Raw genomic sequence first — 22,198 nt, 5'->3', positions numbered from 1 at the left:
AGGTTTCCCTTGCCCAGACGCGGGTCACCGGGGCCCCCCTCTGGAGCCAGGCCTGGAGGTGGGGCTCGTTGGCAAGCGCCTGGTGGCCGGGCCTACACCCATGGGGCCCGGCCGGGCACAGCCCGAAGAGGCAACGTGGGTCCCCCTTCCCATGGGCTCACTACCCATGAGAGGGGCCAAAAGGGTCGGGTGCAATGTGAGCTGGGCGGCAGCCAAAGGCAGGGACCCTGGCGGTCCGATCCTCGGCTGCAGAAGCTAGCTCTTGGAACATGGAATGTCACCTCTCTGGCAGGGAAGGAGCCCGAGCTGCTGTGTGAGTCAGAGAATTTCCGACTGGATATAGTCAGACTTGCCTACACACACAGCCTGGGTTCTGGTACCAGTTCTCTCGAGAGGGGTTGGACTCTCTTCCACTCTGGAGTTGCTCACGGTGAGAGGCGCAGAGCAGGTGTGGGCATACTTATTGCCGCCCAGCTCAGTGCCTGTACATTGGGGTTCACACCGGTAGACGAGAGGGTTGCCTCCCTCCGCCTTCGGGTGGGTGGACGGGTCCCGACTGTTGTTTGTGCATATGCACCAAACAGCAGTTCAGCATACTTGGAGTCCTTGGAGGGTGTGCTGGAGAGTCCTCCTGCTGGGGACTCCCTTGTTCTGCTGGGGGACTTCGATGCTCACGTGGGCAATGACAGTGAGACCTGGAGGGGCGTGATTGGGAGGAACGGCCCCCCGATCAGAACTCGAGTGGTGTTTTATTATTGGACTTCTGTGCTCGCCACGGATTGTCCATAACGAACACCTTGTTCAAGCATAAGGGTGTCCATATGTGCACTTGGCACCAGGACACCCCAGGCCGCAGTTCGATGATCGACTTTGTAGTTGTATCATTGGATTTGCGGCCGCATGTTCTGGACACTTGGGTGAAGAGAGGGGCGGAGCTGTCAACTGATCACCACCTGGTGGTGAGTAGGCTCCGGTGGCGGGGGAAGATGCCGGTACGTCCTGGCAGACCCAAACGTGTTGTGAGGGTTTGTTGGGAGCGTCTGGCGGAATCCCCTGTCAGAAGGCGTTTTAACTCCCACCTCCGACAGAGCTTTTCCCATGTTCCGGGGGAGGCGGGGGACAATGAGCCCGAGTGGACCATGTTCCGTGCCTCTAATGGTGAGGCGGCCAATCTGAGTTGTGGCCGTAAGGTGGTTGGTGCCTGTCGTGGCGTCAACCCCCGTACTTGTTGGTGGACACCAGCAGTAAGGGATGCCGTCAAGCTGAAGAAGGAGTCCTATCGAGCCTTTATGGCCTGTAGGACCCCAGAGGCAGCTGACGGGTATCGACTGGCCAAGCGGAACGCAGCTTCGGTGGTCGCCGAGGCAAAAACCCCAGCGTGGGAAGAGTTTGGTGAGACCATGGAAGCCGACTTCCGGACAGCTTCGAGGAAATTCTGGTCCACCATCCGACCTCTCAGGAGGGGGAAGCAGTGCACCACTAACACTGTGTACAGTGGGGATGGGGCGCTGCTGACTTCGACTCGGGACGTTGTGAACCGGTGGGCAGAGTACTTCGAAGAACTCCTCAACTCCACCAACACGTCTTCCTTGGAGGAAGCAGAGCCTGGGGACTCTGAGGTGGGCTCTCCTATCTCTGTGGCTGAAGTCACCAATGTGGTTAAAAAGCTCCTCGGTGGCAAGGCCCCAGGGGTGGATGAGATCCGCCCGAAGTTCCTCAAGGCTCTGGATGTTGTGGGGCTGTCCTGGTTGACACGCCTCTGCAACATTGCGTGGTCAACAGGGAGAGTGCCTCTGGATTGGCAGACTGGGGTGGTAGTCCCCTCTTTTTAAAAAGGGGGACCGGAGGGTGTGTTCCAACTACAGAGGGATCACACTCCTCAGCCTCCCTGGTGAGGTCTATTCAGGGGTGCTGGAGAGGAGGTTCCGTCAGGAGGTCGAGCCTCAGATTGAGGAGGAGCAGTGTGGTTTTCGTCCCGGCCGTGGAACAGTGGACCAGCTCTACACCCTTAGCAGGGTCCTCGAGGGTATGTGGGAATTCGCTCAGTCTACATGTGTTTTGTGGACTTGGGGAAGGCGTTTGACCGTGTCCCTCGGGGAGTTCTGTGGGGGGTGCTTCGAGGGTATGGGGTACCGAACCCCCTGATACGGGCTGTTCGGTCACTATACCACTGATGTCAGAGTTTGGTTCGCATTGCCGGCAGTAAGTCGGAATCGTTTCCAGTGGGGGTGGGACTCCGCCAAGGCGGCCCTTTGTCGCCGATTATATTCATAACCTTTATGGACAGAATTTCTAGGCGCAGCCGAAGCGTTGAGGGGGTCCGTTTTGGGGGCCTCAGTATTGCATCCCTGCTTTTTGCAGATGATGTGGTGCTGTTGTCTCCTTCAAACAGGGCTCTCCAACTCTCACTGGAGCGTTTCGCAGCCGAGTGTGAAGCGGTTGGGATGAAGATCAACACCTCCAAATCTGAAACCATGGTCCTCAGTCAGAAAAGGGTGGAGTGCCCCCTCCGGGTCGGGGAGGAGATCTTGCCCCAAGTGGAGGAGTTCAAGTATCTTGGGGTCTTGTTCACGAGTGGGGGCAGGAGAGAGAGGGAGATCGACAGGCGGATTGGTGCAGTGTCTGCTGTGATGCGGACATTGTATCAGTCTGTCGTGGTGAAGAAGGAGCTGAGCCAAAGGGCGAAGCTCTCAATTTAACGGTCGATCTACGTTCCAACCCTCATCTATGGTCACGAGCTATGGGTCGTGACCGAAAGAACGAGATCCCGGTTACAAGCGGCCGAAATGAGTTTTCTCCGCAGGGTGTCTGGGCTCTCCCTTAGAGATAGGGTGAGAAGCTCGGTCATCCGGGAGGGGCTCAGAGTCGAGCCCCTTCTCCTCCACATCGAGGGGAGCCAGATGAGGTGGCTTGGGCATCTGATTCGGATGCCTCCTGAACGCCTCCCCGGTGAGGTGTTCCGGTCATGTCCCACCGGGAGGAGACCCCGTGGAAGACCCAGGACACGCTGGAGAGACTATGTCACCCAGCTGGCCTGGGAACGACTCGGACTGGAAGAAGTAGCTCGGGAGAGGGAAGTCTGGGCTGTTGCCCCCGCGACCCGGCCCGGATAAGCGGTAGATGATGGATGGATGGATGGATGGATACTGGAGAAAGTACGCATCCTTGAGTTAAAAAATGTATACATACAGTACATATTGTTTGTGTCACCAATGAATAAAGAATGCAGCAACACTTTGCCGGTACATTGCAGTTAGCACAATGCACAGGCGTGTCATATCTCAACACTCGGTTCCCATATGGTTACTGTATGTGCAATACAGCCTACCATTTCCGGTAGTCGTACAACATTAACAACACTGAGCGGCTCACTCACCCAACAACTTAAACAGCTTCTTCGGATAAGATTTTGAAATGTAACATTTATCCATCCGCATTTAAAGTAATAGTACAGTGAAACTCCAGTACAACGAAATCATGTTTGCAACAAGAAATTTTTCACAAAAGGTAGCAAATTTGATCTCAGATGTAAGCACGCACACACACACATACACACACACAAACGTATGTGTACTAGGGATGTGAATCTCAGCACTGAGGACGATTCGATGCACATCACGATCCACTGCCAGCGATGCGATACTTAAACGATACATGGAATTTTCTGGCGATACGATGCGATACGTTTCACCGTCGTCACGATGCGATACGATTCGATACACATTAAGTTCAAATCAATGCGATCAGATACGATACAATGCAATTTGTCGCGATATTGTGCAATTAAACATGATGCAAATAAGCAAAGAAAAAAAGCTTTTAAAAAGATGGAATTCAGTATGGTATTACAAAAAGGATACCACTTTATTCCTTATAAAGAGTAGAACTTGTAAAACAACTTATTTAAGCCCTTTCACAATTGGGTTTTGTGCAAAGAAAATGTAAACAATTTGGCACCTGAGACTCACAGCTGTTGCTATAGTGTAAACACAAACAGACTATTCTCACTGAGTGTCTTATATGAAATATAATAATAATATATATGTATATGAATCTATAGCGCAAGATGTCCACCCATCCACTGTAAGTGCAACTCTTTGCGCACTGTTCAGCGACACAGTAATCTCACTTCTCACTTTGTTGTACACATCGGGAATATGTTTGTAAGTGAACACAGACCTGTCTGGTATTTTATACCTGGGTTCCAAAACGTGCACGAGCTGTCTGAAACCCTCGTTGTCCACCACGCTAAGGCTGGAGGTCTTTGCATATGAAATAAGCAGTGACCTTAGTTATAGCCATTGCGCGGTCACAGTGAGTTGCAAGGGGACTCCCAAAATAAGAGGCAATTTTTTTCTGATCCTGACCTGGTTTACCAAGAGTTTCTCCGGTGTCCGACGAGGAACTGGGCGGGGAAGCGGGAGGGAAACTTGTCTGTGATCTGGTGCCATCGTTTTAAGTGGTCTGCATTTTTGTGGTGCTGCCGTTGTATGGCTTCTTAGTGCGACATTCCTTGCAAATTACGGAGGTTTTATCAAGCTTTCCGTCTTTCTTTTCGAAGCCGTAGTATTTCCAAACATAAGATTTGAATGTTGCGGCTGCATTAAATATAGTAGTTTCCTTGCTGCTGCGTGCGCTAACTTCCATAATGTTTCGCTCGTTGTGTACTGGACTGTATGTGACGCACGGCTACCGTCTGTGTTCAACACAAAACGCAAAGCAATCATGGTGCATTCATTGCGCCTAGGAAAGGGCAGATATGTGACGTTTAACATGAAAAAAACGGCGATTGAATCGGATTTTACCGATACCCATCAATGCATCGTGATGAATCGCGATTTCACCCGTCAATCGCGTCGTACCCAGTGAATGAGCCGATGCACTCGGATCGCGCACGTGCGCATCGATGTATCGATTAATATCGATTATTTTCCACACCCTTAATGTGTACACCCACACACACCCACCCAATAGTGCAGAAGTATGAGCACACACTTGTTTGACACTTCATATTGTCAGTGTAGAAAAAAAGGGAAAGAAATTGCGAAAGCTCAGAGCTCTTCTTGTCTTAGCTGCTTGACATCCAAAGGTCCGTTTTGTAGCCATTTTAGCAATGCAACGTTCATGCTGTGTCAGAATCTAACAATAACAAATACTTCCTGGACCCGGTGGCTTTTCTTTACACCATCTCACTGTCTCTAACTCGACCTCCCCTCGATCGCCACCCAAGACAGCGTTGCTCAGCTGATGTCATGCAATGAATTTTTAAGCCGGCCACGGGACGCTTCATAGTCTTCGATGGCCATAGTTAGCGCGATGGAACTCTCTCTCGAATTAGCGCTCCAGTTAGCGTAAGGTTTTTAGCATGATAACAAGTAAAGCATTCGAGGAAACGTTCGTTTATTTGAATGTCTGTCGAGCCATGAGTAATTTACTCTGAGCAGCTAATCGGATGCATTCCACTCTATCTTCCACGGATCTAGTTACAGTACCTACACAAATAGACAGGGAGGTCCCTCGTGGCCAATCGGAGGCCAGGATGATGCTTGGTAAGCCAATGTCAGAGCAGCTATGAGTATGTTGCGTTCAGGAAACTCGCAGCTGTGACCGAAATAAACATCGTTCACTATGTAAACCAGTGTGGTGGTTGCTGTTGCTGTTGCTGTTTCCGAACGAAGCAGTAGAGGTCGCTATTGGATTAGACTTCGTTGTAGTGTCTGTCTTCGCGAGGCAGGAGCAGAGAAAATGATTTCGTATAACGCAACAGGGTTTTTCTTCGTCGTATGGGGGGAAGGAGAATGGGAATGTTGTTAATGCGTGAAGATTTTTTCACATTAGGGGGTATTTTCGACCATGTAGGTTTCGTTCTAGAAGAGTTTCACTGTAGTTGTAATCCTCCAGTGGTTCGGAAGCTTTCATCCGGTATGTGTCACATACAGCATGTTGTCAACTCCAGCTAGTAAACAACATTGGGATCTCTGCCCCCCCCAGCCCCCAAAAAAAAGCAGCCTTGGATGGTGTGCGTGGGTCGTTTCCTCCAAATAGAGTAAATTTATGACACTATCGCGCTTGTAGATCAGCTGGCAAGTCATCAAAATACTTTGAAAAGGCCGTCATAAAACAAGTTGATCGTTGTTCAGAGCTGTGGGTACATACTGTACTTGTGTAACCACCTAAGATGGCTGCGGTAAAAAATGCCTTGCTCTGAGGGGCGTGCAAACGACCCTGTATTCCTCAATGCTTTGAGCATTGCTGTGAACATAAAATTGTATCTAGAAACATTTACATATTGGATGACGGACTGTGTCATCTTATCGAAAAGGAATAGTTATGATGATGAAAGAATTTGTCATCATGCTGTTTGCATTTGCCGCAAATGTTTAGAGTACAAAATGAAAAGAACAGTTGGTCATTTAGTGTGATCGATTGCCCATTCAAACCTTTGATTGGTGAACAGCAATCGTGCATTTTTCCATGAAAATCGGCTCAACATGATTGGTGGCCCATCGCTCAGAGCACACCGACAGAAAATCAGTGGCTCTGAAGTGATGCGGCATTGATTTTGTTACACTATGTTCCACTAAATCTTCGAAAAAAACTAATCAGGTTTCTCCATATTCCAAATTATACTCAGTCCCTGGAGAATATATTATCATCACATTTTTGAAATATATTTTTCTTCAAATTGTGCATACCCAAGTTCCAATGAAATCTTTTTTTAACCTACAGTATATTCAGTTGAACACATGTCAGAGATGCGTCAACAAGATGTTAAAAATGATGAACACCATTGTTTTGTTTGTTTGTTTCTTTGTTTTTTGTTTTTTGAGCGGGGGGAAATATGGCATTCTGTCATTTTGAATTTGCAGCACATTCCAAAACAGCTGGGACAAGGGCAACAACAGACTACGAAAAGTGAGGAATTCTCATAAAAAGAAAAACTGTCTGGAACATTCCAGGGGTGAACAGGCTCATTGGAAACAGGTGAGTGATTGTGGAGATAAGGAGCATCCCCAAATGGCTCATTTGTTCATAGACAAGGATGAGGTGCCGTTCACCATTTTGTAAACGACTGAGACGGCAAAAACGGGAAGACCGAAAACCAACATTGAATGTTGTGGCACTAATTCGGGGGTGTCAAACTCATTTCACATTGTGGGCCACATACGGCCTCGGTAGATGTAAAGTGGGCTGGACCATTAAAATTATACCATACTCTGCTATAAATAACTAAAATAATGTCTTTCCTTTGTTTTGGTCTAAAGAAGCACAAGAACAATAGGAAAATGTTTAAATTTAACAAACAGAAGTTTTACAAAACATTTCATGAAGCTCCTTAGATTTCCTTAGACAAATGTGCAATTTACTTATATCAGTGTGTCCCCTAGCGGATATTCCATGAATTGCACCTTATTAAAAATATTCATTCCGCGTCTTTTGTGCATTTTTTCACTTTTAAATGAACCTGTGGGCCTGATCGAACCTCATTGGGATCCGGTTCCGGCCCATGGGCCGTATGTTTGACACCTCTGTTTTAATCTGTTTTACCCATTTCTGCTTTGTTTTTCTTCTTCTAAATGTGCTTGTTTTAAATCATGTATTTAAGATAAGATAAGATATCCTTTATTTGTCCCACACTGGGGAAATTTACAGCTTCGAGCAGCAAGAATGTGGGTAGAAAGAAGAAAGAAGAAAAAACAAACAAACACCGTTCACTTAAGTGCAATATAAATACAAAATGTATCTCATATTTTAAACTCTTGTAAAGTGTCTGAGTACGATGAAAAGCACGATCAAAATGAAATGTTTTATTATGATTATTATAAAAAGGAACAGTCGAAGGTATAGCTGATATGTACGTGTTTGGTAAATACAGCTGTGGAACCAAGATGGCAATAGTTTTACCAAAAGCCCCGGTTACCCGAATAGCTGGTTATATTCATGCATTTTTTAAAAATGTTCAATGCCAAAGATGTAAACCAGTCGGCATTACGTTATATTTAATGTTTATCAGCATTTTTTTCAAAAAAAAATTTTGGGTGGGGATGACTATTTTCCCAATGCATTGTTGCCTTGGCGGGCGTCAACTCTACGGTAAACATACATTCATTCATTCATTCATCTTCCGAGCCGCTCGATCCTCACTAGAGTCACGGGGGGTGCTGGAGGCTATCCCAGCTGTCTTCGGGCAGTAGGCAGGGGACACCCTGAATCGGTTGCCAGCCAATCACAGGGCACACAGAGACGAACAACCATCCACACTCACACTCACACCTAGGGACAATTTAGAGTGTTCAATCAGCCTGCCATGCATGTTTTTTGGAATGTGGGAGGAAACCGGAGCACCCTGAGAAAACACACGCAGGAGAACATGCAAACTCCACACAGGGAGGTCGGAGCTGGAATCGAACCCGGTACCTCTGCACTGTGAAGCCGACGTGCTAACCACTGGACTACCCGGCCGCCGGTAAACATACAAGTCGTTTAAAAATATTATATATATTATATACCTGTATATGTTATTATTTGATTACGATTCCATTAATACAGTGAATAATGGAATGAATGAATTTGTACTTTGGTGAATATTGTAAAAGCCTGACAGACCGACAACAAATGCCCTTGCAAAACATTAGTGCACAGTACATAAGTCGCACGCGATCAGAAGAGAAGCCAAACCAGGATGGTGCAGTTTATCACATCTCAAACAAAAGCAAAACCTTATGATTCATGACCAAAATCATGATCAAACAGACACACATGTTTCATGGTTGATTAATAAAATATTACTTCATGACAAACTAAAACTGAAACTAAACTCAGTGTGCACAGACAGCAACAGAATACCAAAGGAGATTTAGCAAGTTGCTTCTCGTTCCTCAGAGATTAGAGGAGGGGCAAGGAAAAGAGATGTGTCGGGCGAGGCAGAAATGAAGAGAAATGAGGAACAGCCGCTTTGGAGAGGCAGAGGGGCAGAGAGAAGAAAAGGAGGTGGTGTGCATGGAGCCCCATGCGGCTGCATCTCTGCTGTCAGCATGCAGGATCCCTGAAGTGTGCAAGGGTCTGGGCTGGCTACAGTCCGCTACGCGTGGAGGAGCTGCGGGCTGCCGGAGCGGTTCCGGACGGTGGAGGCAGTAAGAGCGCAAAGAACACCCGCGGCCACTGAGAGGCACGCAGCTGATATTTGGGACATGTCGTGTGGGAGAAGAAAAAGAAAGCAAGCAGTCTACCACGCAGGGGAGTGAAGAGAAAAGGGAGGGGGGCGGCTATGGAAATACCGGAGGATAGATCGTTGTTGGAAAATCAGACTGAACACGGGCCGGAGACGAGCCCGGGAAGCGTGCGTCCTGCATGGGCAGTCACGGCGCTGGCCAGCGTGCTGATCTTCACCACCGTGGTGGACGTGTTGGGGAACCTGCTGGTCATAATCTCTGTGGCGAGAAACCGTAAACTCCGAAATGTGGGTAAGAAGCTCAAATATATTGGTATGCACGTGTGTGTGCGTGCGCGTGCGCTCGTGTCAACAAACAGCCTCACGGGTGTGCGAACGGCTGAGAGACAAGAGTCACTCACGTTTTCATGTGAATCCACCTTGACTGAGCTAATGACAGGATGCACTTTAAAGGTGTCAGTCGAAACGAATTGATTTTAATTAATTCAGGTGTCAAATTGTATGGGTCACTTCCAATTGTCTGCTTCATTCATAACAGACTAAGAAAGTCTTATTAAACTTGTCATGGAGATATTTGCATTTCATGCACGCAGCGCATGATACTTGACTCTTGCAGGTTGAAGGTTTCACTTATTTTCTGCAATGGTTTGCTCATGTAAAGTGTCCTTCATGGGGATCATGAGGAGCTGTGAATGAGCTCATTACCACATAATCGTGGATACTGACTGTCTTCCATCTAATTGGTTAAAAGCACACAGAAATTATGTGATTTACATGTATGTATGACAGTGAAAAAAATGCCCCAATCATATGCTGACAACAGCTAACTATATTATTTCATGTTCTAAACAAATTGGATGGATACTACCTATCACTGTATGTAACCGCAGTTCTTGCATATCAATTTCTTGCATTTTTATTTCGATATCACTGATTCTTCTGTGGATTTGGCAGCATGGAGGTGCTTTGGTGTTAAGCTCTATTTTCTGTTTATGACGTATTCTCATAGGAACTCTACTGGAATCATAAGCAGATTCTTTCTGAAGCCAAGTCTTGATTCATACATTAACCCAGGAACCAACACGATGTAAGAGTTTGTAAGGTATCCGATATATTGGTTCCCATTGCTGACCTTTGTGCATGGGACCAATTCCTACTCAATGCCCCATTGAGAAGTGTGCAACAATTGTTAACCAGCACAGTTTGCCTTTGGTCTTAAATCAGCAGGGACAGCCTCCATCCTAAAACCTAATTCAACCAATAAGAAGACAAGGTGAACATCGTAGCCCGAAGATAAATGTTGCAAAAACACACACACACACACACATATATATATATATATGTTCAAGTTAAGAATGATGGTGAGATCTGAAATAGCACCAGAAGCTTCAGCTCTTACTCCGAACCTGAAGTAAAATCTTCCCAATTAAAAATAATCTGTAACTTTATTGTTTCTGTAGGTGGGTTGCCTTTTTATAATCTCCCTTTTATGTGTTGGCTTCCTGTGTTCGAGTTGATGAGGGTGGGAAACAATGATCAGTCATAGCCTAAAGCGGACATTGATTGGCTGTCGTTATGTTTAGCATAAACTGATAGGCTCCCATTGGAGTTGGGAAGGCCAGGTAAGCAACGGTGAGGAGAGGAGAGGTGAAAACGGAGGCGCATTTGAGAGTTCTCAGCACAATGAATAGAAAATGTACAACATGCCCTGATGACATGATTGCTAAAGGTAGAGTGTCGCGTCTAATTTGTAAGAATGAGTTTGCTTACCACCGAAGTAGCTCAAGTTTAGCCGAACACATCAAAGCACCCAGTCTCGAGTGCAGCCACACCTAACGTCAGTCGTCAGCACCAAAAGCGTTAGCAATATAACCATACCAAAGCTCTTCGACAAACTTAAACTTCAAGAAACACCCCGCGCGCGAGGAATGAAGTCAGCATAGCTGCTGTGTTCTCTATAGACTACTAGAATTGATTGATTTTTATTAAAGCACTTAATTTTTCATGATGAACAGTGTTATTTCTGAGGTGCTAACTTAAAGCACTGTGAGTTAAGGGTCTGGTTTATTTTTTTATTATCTGAAGCAAATTCAGTGTTCAGTTTTGTTGCTCATAAAAGTGTTCTTACTGTTTTTGATATGTTAACACAAGCACTTTTTATGGAACTGATGTTCTATATTATTTTGTAATTATTTGGAGATTTACAAAAACAAAAAAAACAAAGCACAGTTATATTCCTCCTAGTGGTCAAAACTATAGGTTGCAGGTAGAACTTGCGACTAGTCTGAAGTACCGTACAGCAGAAAGTAAATGGCTGGGACTACATCTGTTGAAGTCTGTTTAAAAACAATAGAAGACTTTATAATGCCACTTTTTTTGTGATGTCAATCTTTTGATCTGCCTCAATAATGTAATGGATTTAAGATGAAAATCGGGGTTTTCTCAGCAATATTTAGATGAGATTAAAATATAGATTAATTCGATCAATTAATTACAGATCATAATCGTACATTTTTTTAATCTCTAGACAGCACTAATTAAAATGATTACAAGTACTAATAGATTTGTTGAATGAATTCAAATGTGGATCATTTCATTCGATTGGATTAATTACGATGAATTGTTTATCAGTAAAAACAAACAGCAATTTAATATAAAGACTCTGCAGAAAATGTTTACCAATGTTCCCTTTTGTCTCCAATATTGAGATTGACTTTCTTTTGAAGGTAGAAAATTCATCTCACCCAGTCCAAGATACGGAGCAATATTTTATCTGGTAGTTTGACAGTACCACCGTTGTGAAAGATAAAGAAGTTTTGAAGTTTGACACAGCCATTATATTGATATATATGCATACTTTATACAATACATGCTGATTTATATACAATACATGCTGATTTATATAGTGCTTTCACAACCGATGCAGCTGTAACAAAGTGCTTAACAAAACAGTTAACATCAAGTAAAATAATAAACACAACACATAACATAAAACACGGACAGTCGTGCAGTCCTAACCACTTTTCCGTCACACGCTTTGTTGTTTGAAGCAGTTTGAGATGAAAGAGGAGAGAATCAAAGCGTCCTTTAACCAGTGGATCAGAGACGTCATGCTCAAAATGTGCACACGTCGGCTACAAGCTAAATTTGACGAAAAAAGAGATTGGTTCACTTCTCATGTCCCATGGAAATCCATTTCAATTCCAAGTGGCGACTCTCTGTCCCAAACACGCATCGGCGCTCTGCGCCGACACTCCTCTCTCCCCATCCTCAACTTCAGAAGCCATCCATCCAGCCCCACCATTTATGTTTAAATATTTCTTCTCACAGCTTTTAGGACAGTCTAGGTCCTGCATACTATATGAACTTGATTATGTCGAGGTATAGTGGGTTTCAGAGTTATTGGGATAATGAGAGTTTTGATTTTGTCAGCAACTACTTCCGATTGTAATGTTAAAATGTAGAAAGTTCCATAATTTTTTTTTATTAAATTACCAGAGTCCGCATCCTTTGTGAAGATAAGAGACAGCTTATATGTGTGGAGTTATTGTGAAGTACATGTGTAAGTCAAAATGTGAGCTCAAACTTGAAAAGCATAGCAACAACAGAATAGTATCCAAGATGGTGGAGGTAGATATATTGTCAATAATTAAAAAATATCATGTCAGTTGCATGACTAATATTTCCAATGAATAAAAAAAAACACAAGAAGGAAAACTTTGTTTGCTTAGGATTTCGAAAGAAAACTAAATCCTAAGCAAACAAAGACCAAAGTAGCAAACAAAAATCATGACTGAAGATAAAACATAACAGCAACCAAAACATGACTGAAACAAACAGCAAACAAACAAACGTGACAGTAGCAAGGGCAAACAGCAACCAACAAAGCATGACAGTACCCCTCCCTCAAGGGACGGATCCCAGACGTTCCAAAGTTGTCCAAAAGCTTGCCTCGCCGGGCAAAAGGAACTAAAAGCGACGGCAATTCTTGCCTCGCCGCAAAACGGGAACAAACGCAACGGCGACCTTCGCCTCGCCGACATGCAGGAACGATAAGCGACGGTGACCTTCACCTTGCCAGGGAACAGGAACAAAAGCGACGGCAATCCTTTTGGCTGGGCGTGGCCTGACGTGGACGGAGCTCGACGCAACGAGGGACAAGGAACAGCCGGACGTGACCAGGGGCTCGGCCTGACGTGGGCGTGAACATGGCACGGCTCGTCGTCGACGTGAATTTGACTCAACTCCAACAGACACGTGACGAGCCTTGGCTCAACGTAGACGCGGACGGGGCTCGGCCCACCGTAGACGCGGCTTGACGAGACGAAACAGGACAGCCGCGTCACCAGCGCTGCCTGAAAGGGGAAAGGGGTGTCGGCCACAGACGCGCTCCGCCAGGCACATGGTGGAACAGGGACCAATCCGTAGTACATGCGGGGTCCAGGTGGTCGGGTCAGTGTCGCTTCTCGCTACTGTCATGTGTGTTGCTGTATGCTCTTGTTTTCTGTCATGTTTAGTTCATTGTTATGTTTTAGATTTAGTCATGGTTTTTGTTTGATACTTTGGACTTTGTGTGTTTTGGATCTAGTTTTCTTTGTTTTAAATGCAATTCTTCAAATACACCCTGCTCCTCCCTCCTGCCTGCTTTTTGGGGTCCACCACCACCCTGCTACGTGACATACAGAAGAGGTTGTCGTTTGTAGTTTAATTGATTTATTCCAAATGCTCAAGAAGGCAGGCTGGTTACAAAATCCGTTTTATTTCCTATTTTTCAATCGCGACTTTCAATGAGCATGCTGAATGTTATGCCACATGCAAGTATCTACGTCAAACAGGCAAAGCTGCTGAAAGACCACTCATCAGCATCCTCAGGCCAGACTGACAGAGTGAACAGAAAGGGGAATTTTCATTCCAGCGCTTCTGATGCACTAATTAGAAATGCCAGATTAGATATGCTCCAAGAAGATTGTCTTTCCTCTGCTGTGTTCAAATCATTTGCTTGTGCACCAAAGTAAAGATCCTTGGGATATATATATATGTTCAAGTTAAGAATGATGGTGAGATCTGAAATAGCACCAGAAGCTTCAGCTCTTACTCCGAACCTGAAGTAAAATCTTCCCAATTAAAAATAATCTGTAACTTTATTGTTTCTGTAGGTGGGTTGCCTTTTTATAATCTCCCTTTTATGTGTTGGCTTCCTGTGTTCGAGTTGATGAGGGTGGGAAACAATGATCAGTCATAGCCTAAAGCGGACATTGATTGGCTGTCGTTATGTTTAGCATAAACTGATAGGCTCCCATTGGAGTTGGGAAGGCCAGGTAAGCAACGGTGAGGAGAGGAGAGGTGAAAACGGAGGCGCATTTGAGAGTTCTCAGCACAATGAATAGAAAATGTACAACATGCCCTGATGACATGATTGCTAAAGGTAGAGTGTCGCGTCTAATTTGTAAGAATGAGTTTGCTTACCACCGAAGTAGCTCAAGTTTAGCCGAACACATCAAAGCACCCAGTCTCGAGTGCAGCCACACCTAACGTCAGTCGTCAGCACCAAAAGCGTTAGCAATATAACCATACCAAAGCTCTTCGACAAACTTAAACTTCAAGAAACACCCCGCGCGCGAGGAATGAAGTCAGCATAGCTGCTGTGTTCTCTATAGACTACTAGAATTGATTGATTTTTATTAAAGCACTTAATTTTTCATGATGAACAGTGTTATTTCTGAGGTGCTAACTTAAAGCACTGTGAGTTAAGGGTCTGGTTTATTTTTTTATTATCTGAAGCAAATTCAGTGTTCAGTTTTGTTGCTCATAAAAGTGTTCTTACTGTTTTTGATATGTTAACACAAGCACTTTTTATGGAACTGATGTTCTATATTATTTTGTAATTATTTGGAGATTTACAAAAACAAAAAAAACAAAGCACAGTTATATTCCTCCTAGTGGTCAAAACTATAGGTTGCAGGTAGAACTTGCGACTAGTCTGAAGTACCGTACAGCAGAAAGTAAATGGCTGGGACTACATCTGTTGAAGTCTGTTTAAAAACAATAGAAGACTTTATAATGCCACTTTTTTTTGTGATGTCAATCTTTTGATCTGCCTCAATAATGTAATGGATTTAAGATGAAAATCGGGGTTTTCTCAGCAATATTTAGATGAGATTAAAATATAGATTAATTCGATCAATTAATTACAGATCATAATCGTACATTTTTTTAATCTCTAGACAGCACTAATTAAAATGATTACAAGTACTAATAGATTTGTTGAATGAATTCAAATGTGGATCATTTCATTCGATTGGATTAATTACGATGAATTGTTTATCAGTAAAAACAAACAGCAATTTAATATAAAGACTCTGCAGAAAATGTTTACCAATGTTCCCTTTTGTCTCCAATATTGAGATTGACTTTCTTTTGAAGGTAGAAAATTCATCTCACCCAGTCCAAGATACGGAGCAATATTTTATCTGGTAGTTTGACAGTACCACCGTTGTGAAAGATAAAGAAGTTTTGAAGTTTGACACAGCCATTATATTGATATATATGCATACTTTATACAATACATGCTGATTTATATACAATACATGCTGATTTATATAGTGCTTTCACAACCGATGCAGCTGTAACAAAGTGCTTAACAAAACAGTTAACATCAAGTAAAATAATAAACACAACACATAACATAAAACACGGACAGTCGTGCAGTCCTAACCACTTTTCCGTCACACGCTTTGTTGTTTGAAGCAGTTTGAGATGAAAGAGGAGAGAATCAAAGCGTCCTTTAACCAGTGGATCAGAGACGTCATGCTCAAAATGTGCACACGTCGGCTACAAGCTAAATTTGACGAAAAAAGAGATTGGTTCACTTCTCATGTCCCATGGAAATCCATTTCAATTCCAAGTGGCGACTCTCTGTCCCAAACACGCATCGGCGCTCTGCGCCGACACTCCTCTCTCCCCATCCTCAACTTCAGAAGCCATCCATCCAGCCCCACCATTTATGTTTAAATATTTCTTCTCACAGCTTTTAGGACAGTCTAGGTCCTGCATACTATATGAACTTGATTATGTCGAGGTATAGTGGGTTTCAGAGTTATTGGGATAATGAGAGTTTTGATTTTGTCAGCAACTACTTCCGATTGTAATGTTAAAATGTAGAAAGTTCCATAATTTTTTTTTATTAAATTACCAGAGTCCGCATCCTTTGTGAAGATAAGAGACAGCTTATATGTGTGGAGTTATTGTGAAGTACATGTGTAAGTCAAAATGTGAGCTCAAACTTGAAAAGCATAGCAACAACAGAATAGTATCCAAGATGGTGGAGGTAGATATATTGTCAATAATTAAAAAATATCATGTCAGTTGCATGACTAATATTTCCAATGAATAAAAAAAAACACAAGAAGGAAAACTTTGTTTGCTTAGGATTTCGAAAGAAAACTAAATCCTAAGCAAACAAAGACCAAAGTAGCAAACAAAAATCATGACTGAAGATAAAACATAACAGCAACCAAAACATGACTGAAACAAACAGCAAACAAACAAACGTGACAGTAGCAAGGGCAAACAGCAACCAACAAAGCATGACAGTACCCCTCCCTCAAGGGACGGATCCCAGACGTTCCAAAGTTGTCCAAAAGCTTGCCTCGCCGGGCAAAAGGAACTAAAAGCGACGGCAATTCTTGCCTCGCCGCAAAACGGGAACAAACGCAACGGCGACCTTCGCCTCGCCGACATGCAGGAACGATAAGCGACGGTGACCTTCACCTTGCCAGGGAACAGGAACAAAAGCGACGGCAATCCTTTTGGCTGGGCGTGGCCTGACGTGGACGGAGCTCGACGCAACGAGGGACAAGGAACAGCCGGACGTGACCAGGGGCTCGGCCTGACGTGGGCGTGAACATGGCACGGCTCGTCGTCGACGTGAATTTGACTCAACTCCAACAGACACGTGACGAGCCTTGGCTCAACGTAGACGCGGACGGGGCTCGGCCCACCGTAGACGCGGCTTGACGAGACGAAACAGGACAGCCGCGTCACCAGCGCTGCCTGAAAGGGGAAAGGGGTGTCGGCCACAGACGCGCTCCGCCAGGCACATGGTGGAACAGGGACCAATCCGTAGTACATGCGGGGTCCAGGTGGTCGGGTCAGTGTCGCTTCTCGCTACTGTCATGTGTGTTGCTGTATGCTCTTGTTTTCTGTCATGTTTAGTTCATTGTTATGTTTTAGATTTAGTCATGGTTTTTGTTTGATACTTTGGACTTTGTGTGTTTTGGATCTAGTTTTCTTTGTTTTAAATGCAATTCTTCAAATACACCCTGCTCCTCCCTCCTGCCTGCTTTTTGGGGTCCACCACCACCCTGCTACGTGACATACAGAAGAGGTTGTCGTTTGTAGTTTAATTGATTTATTCCAAATGCTCAAGAAGGCAGGCTGGTTACAAAATCCGTTTTATTTCCTATTTTTCAATCGCGACTTTCAATGAGCATGCTGAATGTTATGCCACATGCAAGTATCTACGTCAAACAGGCAAAGCTGCTGAAAGACCACTCATCAGCATCCTCAGGCCAGACTGACAGAGTGAACAGAAAGGGGAATTTTCATTCCAGCGCTTCTGATGCACTAATTAGAAATGCCAGATTAGATATGCTCCAAGAAGATTGTCTTTCCTCTGCTGTGTTCAAATCATTTGCTTGTGCACCAAAGTAAAGATCCTTGGGATTCTTCCCTTCCCTAAATCTCAGGAATGTGACTCTTGTTTCACTGCTCATTTGAAGAAGCAAAACACAGTGCATACACTACTGTAAATTGGAATAGCCAGCATTCTAACAGGAGTTTAAAGTATGTAAATAAAAAGACATTTGTAGTCTTTCCTCTATTTACCGCTGTAACATCTTCGACTGCAATAGCAAGGCCTTTAGTAGATTTGGGCCCATTCAGAACATTTGTAAAAATGAGAGTGCTCACAAATCCTGTTCTAGCGCACATGAAAAAAACTAAACCTCATGCCCATTGTGGGGGATGTCATTATATTTCATTCATAAATATGACAACAGTATGCATAAATTCTCTGAAACATTGAATGCATTATTAGATTTATTATCATATTTTTTAAATCACCCCTTTGACGCTCACACAGCTGTTGAGGTGTGTGGGGGGTCGGTTCACGCAGACATACAATACAATACATGCTGATTTATACAGCGCTTTCACAACAGCGGCAGCTGTAACAAAGCGCTTAACAAAACAGTTAACAAAGTAAAATAATAAACACAACACATAACATAAAACACGGACAGTCGTGCAGTCCTAACCACTTTTCCGTCACACGCTTTGTTGTTTGAAGACCATCAAAACCTTTGCACATTCTGCTGCGCTCTGCTTCACTGAAACCTGGCTCAGTGACCGCCACCCGGATTCCGCGCTACATCTACCCGGCTTCCGCCTTCTCCGAGCCGACCGCGACACGGAGCTATCAGAGAAATCGAAAGGTGGTGGGATTTGCTTCTATATCAACGAAGAATGGTGCATTGATGTCACGAAGCTCGACGCACACTGAAGCCCGGACCTGGAGTCGCTGTCTTTAAACTGCAAGCCATTCTACTCGCCACGTGAGTTCACCTCCTTTTTACTAGTCGGTGTTTACATTGCGCCACAAGCTAAAGCTAACACGGCGATACAAACGCTAGCCGAACAAGTAAACAAACTCGAACTAAAATACCCAGAGTCACCCCTGATCATTTTGGGCGATTTTAATAGAGCACATCTTAACCGTGAACTTCCCAGATATAAGCAGCACATCGACTGTTTCACAGAAGGCAACATTCTAGACCACTGCTATACAACAATCAAAAATGCATACCGATCGGTCGCCCGTACAGCATTGGGTCTTTCTGACCACAATTTAATACCTACATACAGACAGAAACTCAAAAATGTGTTAAACCGGTTGTTAAGACTGTGAAAAAAATGGACAGATGAAGCAAAGCTAGCTCTACAAGAATGCTTAGACTGCACTGATTGGGGCGTCTTTGAAACTTCAACGGGCACACTGGATGACTACACAGACACTGTAACATCATACATCAGTTTCTGTGAGGACATGTGTGTACCAACGAAGTCCTTACGCTCCTTCAACAATAACAAGCCACGGTTTACTCCCAAACTCAGGCAACTCAGGAAAGAGAAAGAGGCCGCATTTAGAAGTGGAGATCGGGCACTGTACAAACACGCCCGAAACCAATTGACAAAGGAAATTAACATCGCTAAGAGAAGCTATGCAGAGAGGCTGAAAAACCAGTTCTCTGCTAACGACTCTGCATCTGTATGGAATGGCCTGAAAGCAATCACTAACTATAGAATGCCATCCCCCCAAACAGTGAACAATAAGGGTCTTGCTAATGAACTAAACATGTTTTTCTGCCGATTTGAAAAGGACACCCCCATTTCCCACACACACCCACCTCTACCAGAAACCACTCTACCTACACCCCCCCACCCCACTCTTTTTCTCCACTACAGATCCACGAACAGGACGTGAGACGGCTCTTCAAGCAGCAAAAGATCAAGAAAGCTGCGGGGCCCGACAAAGTGTCCCCCTCCTGCCTGAAAGTCTGCGCTGACCAGCTGGCTCCGGTCTTCACACAAATCTTCAACAGATCCCTGGAGCTGTGTGAGGTCCCATCCTGCTTCAAACAGTCTACCATCATCCCGGTTCCCAAGAAATCGGCAACATCGGAACTGAACGACTATAGGCCTGTCGCCCTGACGTCTGTGGTCATGAAGTCCTTTGAACGCCTTGTGCTGAACCACCTAAAGAACGTCACTGGAACCCTGCTGGACCCTCTCCAGTTTGCATACCGGGCAAACAGGTCTGTGGAAGATGCAGTCAACATAGGTCTGCACATACATCCTCGAACACCTCGACAGCACAGGGACCTACGCAAGGATTCTGTTTGTGGATTTCAGCTCTGCGTTCAACACCATCATCCCGGAACTCCTCACCCCCAAACTACTCCACCTCGGTGTGTCCCCTACGAACTGCCAGTGGATCCTCAGCTTCCTGACGGGACGGACACAACAGGTGAGACTGGGAGCAACAACATCATCACTACGCACCACCAGCACTGGAGCCCCACAGGGATGTGTCCTCTCTCCACTGCTCTTCTCTCTCTACACAAACGATTGCACCTCAACAGATCCAGCTGTCAAACTCATAAAGTTCGCAGACGACACCACGGTCATCGGTCTCATCAAAGATGGCGACGAGTCTGCGTACCGCCAACAAGTGGAGCAGCTGGAGCTCTGGTGCAGCCGACACAACCTCGGGCTGAACACGCTCAAGACTGTAGAGATGATCGTGGACTTCAGGAAACATTCTTCTCCACAGTTGCCCCTCACACTATCCAACTGCCCTGTGTCAACCGTCATTACCTTCAAGTTCCTGGGAATCACAGTCTCCCAGGACATGAAGTGGGAAGTCAACACCATCTCCATCCTGAAAAGGGCCCGGCAGTGGATGTACTTCCTGAGGCTGCTGAGGAAGCATGGCCTGCCACAGGAGGTGCTACGACAGTTCTACACGGCAGTCATCGAATCAATCCTGTGTTCTTCCATTGCGGTTTGGTTTGGGGCCGCCACAAAAAAGGACAAAATCCGACATCAATTGACAGTTAGAACAGCGGAGAAAATCGTTGGCACCGCCCTACCCACTCTTAAGGACTTGCACACTGCAAGAATCAAGACAAGGGCACGGAAAATCCTCCCGGATCCCCCGCATCCTGCCCACCACCTTTTCCAGCCACTCCCCTCAGGCAGATGCTACAGATCCATGCGCACCAAATCCAGTAGACACTTAAATAGCTTCTTCCCTCTAGCCATTAACTCCTCAAACAGTCACTGACGTAGTCACTCTTTCTTGTACTACAAAATGGTACTACAAAACTACTGGTTACTCTAAAATGGTTCAATGATTTTGTTGTTTACGATGATACTAATGCAGCGTGTTATACCGGAGGCAAATTCCTTGTGTGTTCTACATACTTGGCCAATAAAGATGATTTTGATTCTGATTCTGAAGACATGTACAATTGAGGTGAAAGTCATTCTCGAAATGCAATTCATAGTGATCGCCCTGGCCAATTTGACAACATCCGCCCGTGGCAGTCTTCATAAAGATATTTTGCACACTTTGTTGTCCTACATGGACTCCGGCAAATCAGTTTCTGCTTCTGCCATGACAGACTGTGTGCCTCCCATGCACAAATTTTAACCCTGGAGAACCCAATAACCCTTTTCTTTTTGGAAAATGATGAATTATACATTAAATGTATATGTTTACTGAACACCAAAATATGTTTTTTTCAAATATTCAATGCTTTATTCCCAATTTAGGATGTGCGCCAAATTTGACCCTTTGGGATTTAAGGGTAGCATTTGAGTAGCAGAATTTATAGGAGCCAAATTTGACCCCGTGGGTTCTCCAGGGTTAAAAGGAATGAGAGGAGCCGCTCCAATTGAATGTGAATCAAGTTGGGTGTGTTCACACCCACAACACTTGTTTCTAAGTGCATCAAACTGCATGTGTCTGCGAGAATACCGACACTTGGTGTTGAGCACATTCTGTGTAAACAGTCAGTACAATACAGAGTTTTAAAGATGGGCAGCTCGGGGGCTTGCCTAACATTCTAGCAACAGAAAAGGCTTCATCCCCTCTGAGCCTCCACTTAGTCCTCTAATAGTGTCTGTAAAGGGATGCCAGAGTAGGAGGTATGTGCCCACTCTTACAAGTACCAGTTAAAAGGCGACCAGCAGCATTCTAGACCAACTGGATACCCTGAATGGAAGATTGTCTGACTCCAAAGTAAAATGCATTACAGTAACCCAGCCGAAATGTGACGAAGGCATGAATTTGTGTTTCTAGTGTTCTTGAGAAAGGAGCGGCTTTACTTTTACTAAAGATGGATTTAACAACAGCACCAATTTGCCGGTCCAATTTAAAATCACTGTCCCTTTTAAGACCCA

The 22,198-nt window shown here is 44.8% G+C and overlaps 2 protein-coding genes across 2 annotated transcripts in view; both read left to right on the top strand.

Annotated features, from left to right (window-relative positions):
• The first annotated feature begins 8,635 nt into the window (after window positions 1-8,635).
• LOC127609220 (melatonin receptor type 1B-like) overlaps window positions 8,636-22,198 on the top strand; it is a 69,962-nt gene continuing 56,399 nt past the window's right edge. Inside the window, exon 1 of the mRNA XM_052079055.1 lies at window positions 8,636-9,464. Within this exon, the coding sequence (XP_051935015.1) occupies window positions 9,269-9,464 (196 nt within the window). The 5' untranslated portion in view covers window positions 8,636-9,268. The remainder of the gene's footprint in view (window positions 9,465-22,198) is intronic.
• On the top strand, window positions 18,356-20,912 carry LOC127609242 (uncharacterized). Its single transcript, XM_052079082.1, has 2 exons — window positions 18,356-18,786; window positions 19,697-20,912. The coding sequence occupies exon 2, from the start codon at window positions 19,955-19,957 to the stop codon at window positions 20,849-20,851; it is 897 nt and encodes a 298-aa protein (XP_051935042.1). The 5' UTR covers window positions 18,356-18,786; window positions 19,697-19,954; the 3' UTR covers window positions 20,852-20,912.

This window comes from Hippocampus zosterae, chromosome 10, assembly GCF_025434085.1.
Source record: "Hippocampus zosterae strain Florida chromosome 10, ASM2543408v3, whole genome shotgun sequence".
NCBI classification, from domain to species: Eukaryota; Metazoa; Chordata; class Actinopteri; order Syngnathiformes; family Syngnathidae; genus Hippocampus; species Hippocampus zosterae.
Note: the sequence above shows the minus strand (reverse complement) of the source record. Positions and strands in the feature narration are given on the sequence as shown.